The 15,228-nt window shown below is 48.8% G+C and overlaps 1 protein-coding gene across 1 annotated transcript in view; it reads right to left on the reverse strand.

Annotated features, from left to right (window-relative positions):
- Window positions 1-9,555, reverse strand: part of PAPPA (pappalysin 1) — a 241,994-nt gene extending 232,439 nt beyond the window's left edge. Inside the window, exon 1 of the mRNA XM_045791079.2 lies at window positions 8,711-9,555. Within this exon, the coding sequence (XP_045647035.2) occupies window positions 8,711-9,125 (415 nt within the window). The 5' untranslated portion in view covers window positions 9,126-9,555. The remainder of the gene's footprint in view (window positions 1-8,710) is intronic.
- Between the last annotated feature and the right edge of the window lie 5,673 nt (window positions 9,556-15,228).

Genomic DNA, 15,228 nt, shown 5'->3' on the forward strand with positions numbered 1-15,228 from the left:
TCACTCACTTATACTCTGCATCCACCTCCTTCCCCATCCCTGAACATAAACTTGAGAGCAGGGATATCTTCCTCCTATGCTCAGTGCTCTGGGGTTCAGGGCCCCACACGGTACCTGGCACATAGCAAGAACTCAGTAATGACCGCTGACGCCCAGGCAGGGGATGCACACGTTCTTCCTGTGCCCTTTGTTTTGATCTGTATTGCTTAGATTCTCTACCATGAGGACACACTGCTTTCATAATACGGAACAATACAGCGCTTATAGTTTGGCCTTTCACTTTACTTTTTGTTTGATGTTAAGACGAGAGTAATGTATCTTCCCCGCATCGTAAGGAAGGGAAAGTCAATCCCTGGCTCTGCCAAAGGAGATAAGCCTGTCCAACTCACAGAGTTATTGAGAGAATTAGAACGACCGCATGGCAAGGTGGCAAGGGTCGGTCACACATAACACCAACATGAGTTAACGTTTACTGTGCTTACCCACGGGCTCGATTCCATTACTAAGCATTTTCCACATGGAGGCTCAGTTAATCTTCAAAACAACCCCATGAAGTAGGAGCCAGTGTTATCCGCATTTTACAGATGGGAAAAGTGAAGCTTGGAGATATTAAGTAACTTGCCCAAGGTCATGCAGCTAGCAGGTGGGAGAGTCAGGAAATCAAACTCAGGCCATCTGACTCTGGTGTCCTATGATCAACCACTACAAAATACTTGGGCTCCTTTCCCCCGTTTCCTGACAGTGTCAACTTCTCTTGAGATTTGGCAGAGGCAGGTCATTCCCCCAGAGCTCAAGGAGTTTCTAGAAGGTTCCCAGGGCAACTGGAGATGGAGAGAAATGAGGAGCCAGAAAAGTGAGAAATAGGTGTGTGTGGAAATGTGTGTGTGTGGGTACTGTCACATGTTTTGGACTGTCACAATGACTAACAGATCCTGGGGGATTCTTCTGCACGGTATCAAAGATGCTAAATGCTTCACAGTGTGTGTGATAATTCTATCCAGCCAGGAAAGTCCTCACTCAAAAGCTTCCTACTGACCAGCAGGGTTCCACGGGCCCCTCCTACACACACCTCGGAAACCTCCCTCAAGCTCTCCCAGGACGAGCAGTCACCTGGGTTTGCCAGAGTGCAGAGAGGAGGGCAGAGGGAGCTCCTAGTGTCCGAAGCCTGGACTGCACCCCGACTTTCCCCTGACTGCTGTGTGACCTTGGGGGAGTCCCTGAGCGTCCCCAGGCTGGCACCTCAGTATTGGGACACCTATCAGCTCACAGAACATGCAGAGATATAAGAGTTTCAACTCCTCCTATCGTGCTCAAACTCTTAAAGTATCTTTAACTTTTTATTATGGAAATCCTTAACCTCGCATGGAGGGACAGATGAAAAATGTAGTGAAGCCCATCGTTTCTATCACCTGTTCTCAACAATTGTTATCAGTCTGCTGATCTCCTTTCCCTAGCACACCCACCATACCTTTTTTTGTTGTGTCCTCCTGGAGCATTTTAAACAAACAGAACAGACATCATGTAGTTTAACCCATAAATACTTCGGTATGCATTTCTAACAGATTAGGGGCCTTAAGTATACATAATAACATTACCATTACCACACCTGATGAGGATTAACAATAATTCCTCCATGTCGTTCCCTGTCCATTCAGACTCTGTTCCATTCCTTCAAATGGAATCTTATAGAAGTACACAGTTGACACAGAATAAGGTGAAGGGAAAGGGGGGGGGGGACAGAAACCTGCCCTTTAGCATCTCCCCAGGGGATCCCTAAGATTGTGTGGCACAGTTTGAAAGCCCCTATTCTATCCCGGCCCCACCTTTTGCACCCTGAGAACACGGAGGCCCAATGAGCAGTTGTCAAGGTCAGGCAGCAAGTAAGCAGTAGGATTCCGTGGGCCTGTGAAGTCCCAACATCAAAGGGCTCCAGTGAGGTCACAGGTGTGAAAGATTGGCTACCTTGATCACTATTTATCATTTGCAATGTGAATAATGATAATGAAAGCGCTTTCCCAGGAATGACCTTGATCGCACAAATTCCTCACATCTCTCACTTTCTGGCCCCTCCTCTTCCTCCTCCTGCTGACACGTGGTCTGGGTTCTGATCTTGGCCAAGAGCTTCTGCCCCCACTGTCTCACTGGGTTCCTGTGACAACCCGTGACAGGGGTATGCTGAAGGTGACCACACCTGAAATTCTGTCCCCTGAGGCCCCCGTGGTTGAGGTAGATGCCTCGGGTCCCACAGCTCAGAGGAGGCCAAGCCAGTACTTGAACTCAGAGCTCCTGACTCCCCGTTTCAGGTCTTCAAAGGAGCCAAGGGGCCAAGATCCACAGGTCAGAGTTAAGCATTTCCAGTAAGTGCATCAAGGCATGAAGCAGAGCCTTTGCGCAGCAAGAAGAGAGAGATGGGGACACTGAAAGAAAGGAAGGGGACCAGCTGAGGGGGGAAACAGGCATTTGCTGGATTCCTGAGCCCCTGACCTTAGGTCGACAAGGCACAAGCCGGCCATAGCTGGGGTCCTCCTGCCCAGGGCACTTGGGGATCTACCCCCCTCCTCATCTGAGACAGCTACAGGCAGGACTGGTTTCAGAGTGGTCTCCAATGGTGGGGCTCGGAAATAACAGGAACATACTCCTTCCTATTGAACTAGCCCAGGGCAAAGTGGAGAATGCCTCAGAAATGAGCTTCCCTGCCTTCTTAGCGAGGCTCCCCTCCCCACCACTTGGACAGATTCATTTAAAATCAAATGCACAGAACTCAGTGCCACCTCAGTATTACCTCCCTACAGGAGTGTTAGCACTTTCGAGGGGACCCCTGATGGAGAGAGTCTAGTTTCACACACAGGAATGGCTCTGGAAAATGGAATGTCAGGGCCATGGCACCCAGGGGCTTGGGGTCAGCAGGGGAATTGAGAATGAAGGTAGGGTCCCTTCTGGTGTTTGGCAACTCAGAACCGAGACAGGTAAAATTCTCTCAAGTCTTAGCCACTAACCAGCTCACTAAATGGGAAACACTACTTCCGCTCTGGGCCTCAGTTTCCCCTACTGCAGAGAAAGGAGACGTTGAACTGGATCCGTGATTCTCCCCACTGGTGGTCCTTCCAAGTTACCCGAGAAGGCTTTGAAATACACCAGCGCCCAGGCCGACCCCAGACCCCTGATATCAGCATCCCTGGGATACGGCCTGAGCATTGGGATGTTTGAAAGGCTAATAATTCCAAGTGTTGGCAGGGTTGTGAACTGCTGGATGATATGGTCTCCCAAGCCCCTTTGAGAGGGCACAGTTTGTGAATATAGTTTAATTCTTAGCCCCTGTATAACCCTGGTCCTCAGTTTCCCTGTTGCACAATGAGCTGCTTGTCCCAGTCCATGCCTGGCTGACACTGCACGAGCCACATTCTCGAGCTCCTCACCTCTGAGCCTCAAGTTTGCTTTCCTCTATGCAGAAGAGCGAGGGTGATGCAGCTGGCCACCGTGAATGGCTGCTTGGGGAAAAGGGGAAGTTGAGGGCATCTGGGGAAGGAGCAAGAGGCATGTGACAGTAGATCTGTGACCTGGACCCCACTATAACCACTGTCTGCCTTTTGTTCCCGAGGGTGTATGCTCTCTTCAGTGCTAACTGGTTTTCTTATTCATTGGTCCAGTGGTTCTAGACTTCCTCTGGCTCTTACCACCAAGGGGTCATCCAAGTAGGTCAAAGAAGAGGAAACGAAAGTGCAAAGGAGGGACTGGGGGCGGGGGGTTGTCTAACTGTCCCCTGAGATACACGGTCTACTCTAGATAAACTCCCCCAGTAACTCAAGAGGGGACGCCGTAACAGTGCAAACAGGCCCGCCTTCCTGAAGGTCAAGTTAGCAAACTGGAAAAGGGAATGTGGTTACTTACTGGATCCCGTTACCGTTGACTGAGTCCCTAATAGGAGCTGACACTGTGCCAGGTACTTTCTGCATGTTTACTTCACGGCACTCTCCCGGGATCACTATGCCCATTTTACAGATGAGGAAACAGAACGACGGAGAGATGAGAAATGACTGGCTTCAAATCACACGGCCAGGAACCGGCAACAGATATTCCAAGGCCAGTCTGCCTCAGCTGGCATGAAAGGAAAAACAGACCTGCTAGGTCAAATCCAAGGTCCCACGTGAGATTTACACTCATTTGCTATCCTCTGAAGCCTGCAGGTGCATGGTCAGCACCCAGAAATGCAGAAAGGAATGGGAATATTCTACAGCAGGGCTACAGAAGGGAATGTGAACTGTGTCTCCTCTCCCCAGAAAGACTGCTGAAGAGGAAACAGGCAATTAAAACTCAAGTTCACATCTGGGCTCTGCTGCCCTGTTGGCCTGTGGGACTGTGGACTAAGTCACCTCAACTGTCTGAGACTTCATCGTCTCGTCTGGAAAATAAAGGAGGTGATGCCCACCTCCCAGGGTGTTTGTGATGGTGACCTGTGCAGGTGCCTAGCCCAGTGCCCGGCCCCCTGGAGGCAGGCAGGAAGAGCTGCTTTCCTTCCTGCCTTCAAGCGTCCTCAGTCCGTAAGGGTGAGACTGAGCTCTCTGGAAAATCATGTCCAATAACAAGAGTGAAGTTTACGGAGCACTTACGATACACCAAGTCCAGTGCCGAGCACTTTCTATGTGTCAGCTCACTTAAGGGCTAGGTACTTCTGCTATCCTCACTTTGTAGATAAAGCTGAAGCCCAGAGGAGTCAACTAGCTTGCCTGAGGTCACCCAGCCAGTTAGGGGCACAGGTGGATTGTCACGCAGGTAACCTGACGGCAAAAACTGGCTTCTAACCCTTGCAATATTCTAGACCCTGGACGTGACTACAGCAGTTGGAGGTGAGCTGTGTTAACAGAGGGACTCCTTGAAACCCAGCCTTCCCCGTTAACAGTACTTCTGAAGTTGGGAAAGTGCAGGCACTCTTCTTGGGGGGTTAGGTGGTAGTCAGAAGTGGGGGCTGCAGAAGGGAGGAAATAAAAAGCTTCTTCTGACTAGCCAGCAAACTCAGCAGTCCAACATTTGGAACAAAAGAAAAGAAGCGTGGCAAGCAAAGGTGTTGGACGGGATTCAGGTAAATCCCTTTCTCCTTCAGAGCACGAGTTCTGGATCACTAAGGGATGGGGAGGGAGGAGGGCAGCACTTGTGGGGTCCACATTCACTTATCTAACACGTCAGGAGAAACTTTAACAAGATTAACTGCTGCTCGGGGCCTCTGCTCCATGAGCAAATTGAGTCTATTGTTTTCTTTTTCTTCTCCTTTCTCTTTCTTTGGACTGGAGGGTTTTGGGGAGGGGGCCTTTGGGGATCAGGGGCAGGGGTCTGGCTCCTGCCTGCTAAGAGGGAGGGACAAAAGCGAAAGAGTGTGGAAGAAAACACCCCCACCCTGGACTTGAAAGGGAGCCGAAACTGCTGTGTGCGAAGGCAAGGTTGTGCCTGGGTGGTGGGTCCGGGAGGGGGAAGAGGTGATGCTGTTTACTAGACACGTTCGCTCAGCCGTGTGTATGGAGGGAGGTAAGGCCTGGAAGGCCCCACACCCAAGATTAAAACCGAGTTCCTGCCATCCAGAAGCTGTGTCATCCAGCAGCACCCCTCCCTCCTGTCTGTGTCTCCCTACCTGGCTAGAGAGAACTGGCCGGGTTGGGGAGGGGGGTGGGTAACCCCTGCGGACCCCTTTTCACTGTAGCCTTAAAGGATTCTTCAATCCTCAAGACCCTCCATCACTGGTGGGCCCTCGGGAGAAGCTTGTACACAAGCACTTTCTAACTTTGGCTTTGTTTTTGCCTGCCTAAGCCTTTCCCTTTTTATTTATTAATATATATATATATATACACGCACACATATATATATATATATATTTTTTTTTCTTCTTCTTCTTCCCTTTTGGAAAAAGAAAAGGCATGTTTTCCGAGCTTCAGAAGCACGCTGCTCCTTCCCTCCTTCCCCCTGCCTCTCCCACCGCTCCTGTCTGAACTGGTGTCAGTGAAGTTTGAACCGGGGCAGAAATAGCATCCCGGGCGGATCTGGGAGCACAGCCCGCCTACCAGGAGCGGCAAGGCCTGCCTCTGCCAGACGACAGACCCGGTTAACAGCACCGTAAAATTAGACCTTTACGAAACCCAATTGAATCCTGCAGCAAAGAGTGATGTAAGCCAGCCTGGCCTGACAGCAAGGCAGCAACCCTCTGCCTGAAATAGCAGCGCGCTCCCTGCTGAGAGATGCCTGCTCTCTCAAGATAGGGGACCAGGGATTCCTACGAAAGTGGCGACGCCCAGTCAGAGGGAGCCAGCGGAGGTCAGGCAGCACACCGGGCGCCGGAGGTCGCGGCGGGCAGGACGTGGCTGGGCACACCGGCGTCCGGGCTGCCCACCTAGGCCCTGCCTCTCCCCGCCTGAACTTACACGAACGGACCAAGGAGCCGAAAAAGTGCTTCTGCAAAGAACCTCTCTGTTTGTTTGCTTTTTAATTCAAGGAGAAGCAGGTTCTTTTTAGTCCAACAGTCGGTACCGTGTGGAGGATACGCAGAATGAGTCTTTTCTGGCTCAGGGCCAGGTGTTTACACACCGCCAATTCTGGCTCAGACTCAACGAGGGGAGGGAAAAAAATCCACCAGAAACCTCGGGAGAAAAGCTCCTGGCTTTCTGGTACTACACGACAGCAGTGCCTTTTCTTTCTTTCTTTCTTTCTTTCTTTCTTTCTTTCTTTCTTTCTTTCTTTCTTTCTTCTTCTTTTTTTTTTTTTTCATTTTCAGAGGAATGTTATTTCCACACATAAAATGGGCCAGGCATTTTATACAAGCAATAATAACCTAACGTCCCCCATCCAATTAAAGTATTTTACTGCACGATCTTTGTGTGAGAGAGTGAATGAGTGCTCAAGAGAACGCATGTGAAGAGAGGCTCCTTGTCTGAATTATAGACATTTATAAAGCAGACTCCTGTGGAATCCCAGGTGCAATATATATATATATATATATATATATATATATATTGCATACATATATATATATATTGCATACATATATATATATATATTGCATACATATATATATATATGGCATACATTTAAACATATTTACTACCTTTTCATTGATGATACCTATATAACCGTGGGCCCTCCCCTCTGGAGGAAAAGCATTCCAAATCACTAGCATGACAGGTAAAGCTTAGGAAAAATCTCATCTACTCATATTTTTTTCATCATCTACAAGCAGCAGGCTCTGTGCTTTTCCGACGTTCCGAAAGAGAAGTAAACATACCAGAGCCCTGAATGATCTACCATCATTACTATTATAAATAACACTTTATCTCTATTCTACAGTTTACCCCCACTTCAGGTGCCTAGGACCTGGGAGCTAAAAGTGAATGAGCTCAGTTTCCCTCTCCTTCCTGGAGGAGGGGGGAACAGAGAGGGAAAAAAATAGCATGTGATGACGTCAGATGTGGGGAAAGTCACTCTGTTGCTCTCGGTTTGGGAACAGGAGACTGGGAGTTTTAGGGGCAGATTCCTGGTATAGCCGCAGAGTTTGGGTCCCCCGAAATGGGCTTCACGGAAGGCGGAGAGCGTCAGCACGACGTCTGAGAAAGTCCACAGCAAGACAGAAAGAGGCAGAACTGCCGGAAGAACTCACAGCTTTCCCTTCGAAGAAAGTGTGTGTGTAAGGGGGTGGGATCGCGAACCGCCTCCACACGTTTCCTGGCTGCAGCGAAGGGGGAACCCCTACTCTCACTTTAAGACGTCCTAGGACATGGCAAGACTGTTTGTGCAGGAAGGGAATCTCCCAGTCTCAGTCCGAAGAGGCAAAACTTTCCTTCTCTCCTCCAGCGCCGCCCCCTCCGCCCCCCAGTTGTATTAAAGGCACGGCCACAGATTCATTTAGAGGGGGAAAAATGGATGTTGGAGCATTTCTAAGGTTTGCAACCCTCACAAAGTGTCCGGTTTCACTATGGGCTTTGCTGTGGAACAGGGAAGGGGAGGGTGAGGAGGGAGAACTCAAATTCATTACGGGCTCGTAAAAGTCCCAAATGAGGAAAGCGCCCCGTTCTGCAGCCGAGTCGGGGGAAGACTGGCTGGGTGTGCGTCAGTAAGGTCTTGCCCCAGCCCCGAGTGACAGGCAGCGGGCTTTAAAAGCCAGGGCATGGGATGGCGGGGGGTGTGTGCATGTGTGTGTGTGTGGCAGGGGAGAAGAGGGTGCATCCCACAGGCAGGCATCAAGCAGAAGGCAACTTTGGGGCACTTCGAGGACTTCTAAGTCCTTCTGATCACAACAACCCTGTTCTTGCAGGCTTTCAGGGTAAGGGGCCCAAAGGAGGGGGGGGGACTCACCTCCATTAAAAAGTCAAAGAAATTAATAATCCCCTGGCCTCTTTTCACATGCATCCCTACTGGGTCATCCTCCCCTCCATCTCATAGAGAGACAGTCCCTCTGACCATTTTGAACACGATGCAGGGGCACAGGGCTCCCCAGGGACAAGCCCTCACTGAGTGCGGGTTTTGGGCCGCCAGGAGCGCTCCCTGAGTTCCTCCCCAGGGGCTAGGCAAAAAGCCTTCCGAGTGCGCCCATTCCGCAGATGGGGCAAAGTGAGGCTTGCAGCTCGCCCGGGCGCCTCGGTGCCTCCGGCCGGGCGTCTCCCGCCCAGACACACCCGCAAGCCCCCAACCGGCCCGCCACCCAAGCCCGGGCACCCGCCTGGGCGCCCTCGCCTACCTGTGATCACTGCCGGAGACCTCTGGCCCCCCTCCGCTCGCAGCCACACTTGCAGCGTGAACGCGTCCCGGGGCAGCTCGAGGTCGGCCCGGAGGCGCAGCTGCTCGCCTCGCCCGCTGAAATAGAGCGCCCGGCTCGGCGGGCTCGGCTCCTCGGCGGCGCCCCTCGCCTCCCGCTGCTGCCGCCGCCGGGGGACGCGCACGGCTTCCCAGGCACCGCCCGGCGGCGGCGGCGGCGGCGGCGAGGCGCGGCGGCCACGGGCCGCCCGGGTGGCGCAGGTGGCCGGGCCGGCGGCGGGGCGCGGGGGGCGGCCGGCCCGCGGGTCTCTCCGGGCCCGGCGGGGGCGCTCGGCCAGCCCGCAGCCCAGCGCGGCGCTCAGCAGCCCCAGGCGCAGCACCCAACTCCAGAGCCGCATGTCCGACGGTCCCCCCCGCCCCCCCTTCGCCCCTGCACCGCCGCCCGGAGCTGCCAGCTTTGGGAGCCTCGGCGCCTCGACTTTCTTCGCTTCTTCACCCTTCTTGGGCGAGCCCCCCCTTCCACTTGCTTTTTTCTTTTCTTTCTCGCTTCGCTCCTCAAGGTGTGTGCTCCACTCCCCCCACCTTTGAAAAATACAGCCCAACTCCTCCTGGTTGGCAATTAATTTCTCTCCCCGCTCCTTTATCTGCCTTATTTTCCCCTCTAACAGCTGGTTGCCTTCCTCCTTGTTTTATTTCATTTTATTTTATATGATTTCTCGCTCTTCAAAAAAAAAAAAAAAGCTCCTCTAAGACACTGATCCGCTGAATTCCCTCCCCCCAAAAGATGCTCTAATTTATTTATTTTTTGCGTCCTTTATAACACAAGCCACAGCCCCCTTCTCCCCCCCCCCAGTCCCCCCTCCCCTCCCTCCTTCTTCACAAAATGAAAGGAAAGAGGGGGGAAAAAGCCCTCAGAGATGAGTAAACAAGCGTATGCTAATCTGCTCCCGAGCGCTCCACCTTCCCAATTGAATGAGTCCCTGTTAAAACTGCGGGGATCATGACTAATCAATCAGTTTGGAGAGGCCGAGCTACCCAGCCTTCCTCCACTTCGCCGTTTGCCTCCTTCGCTCCCGCTTCTCCACCCCCTCCTTTTTTTTTTTTTTTTTTTTAGAAGACAATCTTAAAGTAACAATTTAATGAAATTCTGTACACACCCCCTTACGGTCCTTCCAGCTCTCCTCATTCCTGCTCAAAACACACATTCCTGTTTTTGTTTTGTTTTGCTTGCTTTTCCCCCCCTCCTTCACCACCGACCCCCCCTTATTATTATTTTTTTCCCTCCTGGCGGGAGAAAAATCTCTCTCTTCTCTCAGGATCCCCTCTGCACTTTGCTGGTAAACCTCATCCTTCTCTATAGCACAGAAAGGGTCTTGAAACTTGATTCTCTGAATTTTTTGTAATGCTGTCTCTCTCCCTCTCTCCTCTGTCTCTCTCCCTCCCTCCCTCTCTCCTTTTCTCCCTCTCTCCACTCCCTTTCTCTCCCTCTTCCTCTTTCCTTCCTCCTTCCCCTCTCTCTTTTACCCTCCCTATCCTTTTCCCTGCTCAGAACTCCCTTAAAGTTATGCAATGGTGAACGTCCCCCCTCGTCCCTGAGCCCCCAATGCTGCTGGCTTCAGCTAGTCCAAATGTTGTCTCCCAAATCCTCACGGAATCATCAGGAACCACCAGAGGAAAGGCATTTTCCAAGGCATTTGCCTTTCCGAAGCTTACACTCAGCACAACTAGGTCTCTAAACACTCCTGAATACTCTTAAAAATATTCTATTGGCTGCTAGAAATTACTGTAGTTTTCTATTAAAAATGAGAGAAAAATATTAATTTGCCTGCTTTTCCCAACCTAAGAAATTCAGGTCTCTGACACTGTTCAAGTCACAGGTATGGATCTGACCATTGGCTGCTTTGTGGATCTGTTTTGAACTGGGACATATATGTAATATATTTTTGTTCTTTTTTTCCCCCCTCTTTATGGAACTCAAAAGCTCCCCCTTATGGCAAAACAGTTCTTTTTTTTTCCCTTCCAAGTGTTTAATAAGTCAAAATGAGTTAGCAGTGGTGAATTACAAATTATTAATTACCAGTATGCTCAAATAATGTAGTGATAAAAATATGCTGGGTGAGGTTTGCATGTGGATAGCATGCTAGGAGACTGAGGTGAAATCTGCTTCATTAACCAGGGACTTTCCTTCCCATGCACTCCTGTTCTCAGGGCTGCTCCAGATCCTTCCGGAGAGCTGGGATCATTCCTGCACACTTCAGGGAGAGTGAACACCAGTGGAGAATATGTGTTGGTGAAAGTATGCAGATTTGTAGAATGAGCAAATGACTCAGACCTCCCCTCTATAAAAGCGGGAATGTGGTATGCAGGGATTATGGCACTACTTTGAAAACAGGAGATCCCAGATTCAGATCTTGGTTTGGGAAGTACTTGCCATATGGTCTAAGGCCAAGAATGTTTGAACTCAGTTTCTCCAGTTATGAAATGAAAATGGCATTATATTAAATGTGTTTCCAGGCTGAAAGGAAAAGATCTTTGGGGGTACAATGCCACAGATAATGGAATTTGCCCAAGCAAATCGTTCACTTTCTGCAATTCCAAGTCATCTATGAAAGTCATGAGGTTGGCATTCAATAAAAAAAAGAAAAAGAAAAAAAGATCTATGTTGAACTCCATAAATTACATCCTGCAAAATCCCCCTCGTTCCCTAACGGAGGTTGGAACATGACTGCTAATTCACTTCAATTGTGGCAATTAGGCATTGGAAAACTGTATTTCTTCCAGGGGCTTCTAAGTCATTGTATACAAGAGTTTTGAATATTCCTAGACGTTTGGGACTTTGTCAACTTTCCCACAAAGAGTCATGATACAAAAGTTACAGTTCTAAGTCCCCAGTCACTCCGACACATGTGCGTGCTCTGCCCTCCATAGCCACTTTGCTTTCACGAGCCTTCCACCTCTTTACCTTTAAAATGGGAGTATCTCCCAAATTTGTTTTGAGAACAAAATATGCTCTGGGGTATAGTACTTCGTAAACTGAAGACATGCTATGTGAATACCATTTACTCTACCGCTGTTGCCAAGTGCACTTAGGTTCTTAAAGGCAAATGAAAATCCAGGAGGCCAGGCGTTCATTCCTCTCCTGTGGCAGACACGAAGACGAAGGGACAGATCCAAGTATCATAGCTCCTGAGCGCGTTGCTCTCAGTCCCTAAGTGCATCAGAGCAAGCGGCAAAGCCTTTCACTGGTCGTTTCATTGAACACACATTTATTATTCTATCCCACCTGTCTCGGAAACCACTTCGACTTTTATCCATGCATGTATGTATGTGTTTGCTTTTAATTGAGTGAATAGGACTGAATGAATTGTAACCCTTGGTTTATGACCCACCCTAACCACTGGTCGATGCATGCCATTCTTACTTATTTATATGAGATACATAACATATTACCTGTTGCTATCCCTCTTTTACTCCATCCCTTGGTCTTTCAAGGATCTGTGCCCTGTCCTTTCATCATTTATAGTCAAAGAGCAATCACTGGACGGTTAGGGGACTCAGGTTCTAATTCTGACCCGTGTGGACCTTTGACCCGTTTGCTCTTGTGTAAAATCAAAGAACAGGAGTTGAAGATACCTAAGCTTGCTTCCAAATCTGAAGTGTAACAGAGCCCGCCATTATTGGAGTATGCCAGTAATTCCCATTGGATCATCCCATATTTAGTCAACTCCATCCCAACTCTCACGCAAGGAGTTCCTTGTTTTGGGGGGAGTTTTGTCCTAAACACTACTTTTTAGAACAAAAATAATTCTGTTCCTCCACTCTGAGGATATATGCCTTCATTATTCCTTTTATTTGGTAATAATTAAAAGCAAGATATTTTGCCAGGGAGGGCATAAGGGCCTATGGGAAGTTAGGAGAGTAACATCTAAGTGGCGTCCTAAAGTTCGGGAGGGGTTTGAATGAGAGTGACTCAAACACACATCAAAAAGTACTCATCAGGGATGATGGGTGGCTGCATTGGTTAAGCCTCTGCCTTGGGCTCAGGTCATGATCCCAGGGTCCTGGGACTGAGTCCCATATGGGGCTCCTTGCTCAGCGGGGAGTCTGCTTCTCCCACTGCCTTCTCTGCCTGCCGCTCCCCCTACTTGTGCTTTCACACTCTCTCTCTGACAAATAAATAAATAAAATCTTTAAAGACAAAAAAAGTACCCATCATTGTGACCTGGATTCCTATGAGCTGAAGCATGTTGCTGAATTTCTCTGAGTCTCAGGGCCTTATCACAGAGCTGTCTTAAGGACGAGCTGCATGACACATAGTAGGTGCTCAATAAATGAGCACCCTCTCTTCCTTTCCAGGGCTCTCAATTTTATGACTCTTTGTGTCGCCTCTCTTCTCCGGCCGAGCCCCACCGACTTCTTCCTCCAAGCCAGGATTCCACTCATCTCAGAATTCCTAGGCAAGCATTGTCTGTGTGGTAGAATCTGGAACTCCCTGAGATAGGATCTTGCATTGTTCCTGGTGTTCCGTTGATGTCTTTCTTTCAAGATTAGAACCCACCCAGGGCAAGGATCTTCAAGAGCTTTTTCTGTTACCACACCCCTCCCCCACCAGTCTGAAGGGCTCCCTCCTCTGGGCTCTCACAGAACTTCCTCTACATTTCTCTGGGCACATCCCCAGACCCAACCATCACACTTAATTACAGACCTGCTGGTCTCCCCTTTCCCTGTGGGGCAGAGACTCTGTTGCATTCCTATTTGTGTTTCCCCAAATGACGCTTAGCCCAGCACTCTGCACAGACGCGCTGCTCTAGAACCATTCGATTTAATTACTCCGTATATATGGAGTGTAGCCGGAGTAAAAGAAATTCGATTCAAATCTTCCCTTTGCTTAAATGAACAATTCTAACAACAGTTTGCCTCTACTGAATGTGCAGTAGGTTCCAAGCAATATGTAAATGCCTTTTATAGGAATGATTCTATTTAATGCTCATAACAAGCCTACGGAGGAGGTCCAATAATCATCCCATTTTACAGGAGGGGGAAAAAAAAAAAAGCAAAACAAAACCTGAATCACAGAGACTAAGTAAACAGTGGAAGCCCAGGCAATCTGGATCTAGCACTCTGTGTTCTAGCTCCAGGGGCTAGGAAGAATCACTTAACCTTTGGAATCTCATTTTTCATTTTTATAGATTTCATGGGGTTATCTGGTAGATGAAATGAGACGAAGGATATCATGTTGCACAGTGACCAGGACATATGTCAATGGGTGCTGGATAAATATTAGCTTCTTTACTTCCTCCCCAACAGCAGCTGGATTATATTCATTTAGCATACAGACTAGAGTTGACAACTGCCAGCAATGACACCATCAGGAGTAAGAGCCTGACCGTACTGCGCACCTACTAGGTGTTAGACGCGAAGTTTTAACTTTTCTCTTCACAGGACTAAGAGGTAGGTTTTAACCCAGTCCACATCCACATTGCTCAGCAGCTTTCTATCACTCTGTCTTCTTATCAGAAAAAAGAACTTCCAGCCCTGACTTTTTTTTTTTTTTTTAGCATCTCCAAGCTCTGTCTGGAAAAAAAAAAAAAAAAAATTCAAGTCTGTGGTGTAATCATTGCCTGTTCTCCAAAGCCATGGGGAAAAGGGAGCCAGTGACCATAGTGTCTCCTGAGGTGGGGTTGCAGGGGACAGGGTTAGGGACCACTCTGGCTGGGTTCAAGGTGTTTTCCTTTGTATTTTTTTGAAGCTTTTGTGTCTACAAGTGGGAGGCTCTGAAGTGAACCAGGGAGTCCTCTCGTATTCTTCCTGTGGGCTTATGACTGGGAACGGAAAGAGCAAACCCCCATCACCCAACCTTGTCCCTGGACTCCTGCCAAGGAGCTCCTTTATGCCCAACTCAGGGGCCCAAGACATTTCTTGGTTTAGAGTTTTAGTTGAGGATGAAGATCACTGCCTGAAACTGCATTTTTTTTTTTAAATTTGGACCAAAACATGATTTTATAAATGTTTATTTTTATTCTAGTAATTCTAGTAACTAATACGATTTGTCCTGAGAAGCAGTATCTTGAGTGGTCACACATATTACATATCATTTCATGCACAAAACCATCACCTGTAGTTTCGGGGTTTTTTTAATCCCTATGTTGCATTTTTCTTTTAACAAGTCTCAGTAGGTTGGATTTTATGGCCATTTGAACCTAAGTCTATCTCACTCCAAAGTCCACATTCTTAACTCCTTGGCTTGCCTGCCTCTAATCTACCTGTAAGCTCCCTATTGTTTTAAATGGGAATAAAATATCTCCATAATCTTGCGGAAGAGGAAGCTTTGTGAGAAATCCGAAATGGGCAATGGTGGGCGTTCTCCTCCTTTCACCATGGTTTGCTCGATGGAAAATAAAGCGTTTGATAATCCCTTCAGCTTAATTCCAGGACAAATGTATCTCTGGCTTATTTGAAGAAGAGGCCTGAGTCACATCATGGCCAATGCTTTCAACTCTC

Source organism: Ursus americanus, chromosome 18 (genome assembly GCF_024610735.1).
Source record: "Ursus americanus isolate L20-20 chromosome 18, mUrsAme1.1.p, whole genome shotgun sequence".
NCBI classification, from domain to species: Eukaryota; Metazoa; Chordata; class Mammalia; order Carnivora; family Ursidae; genus Ursus; species Ursus americanus.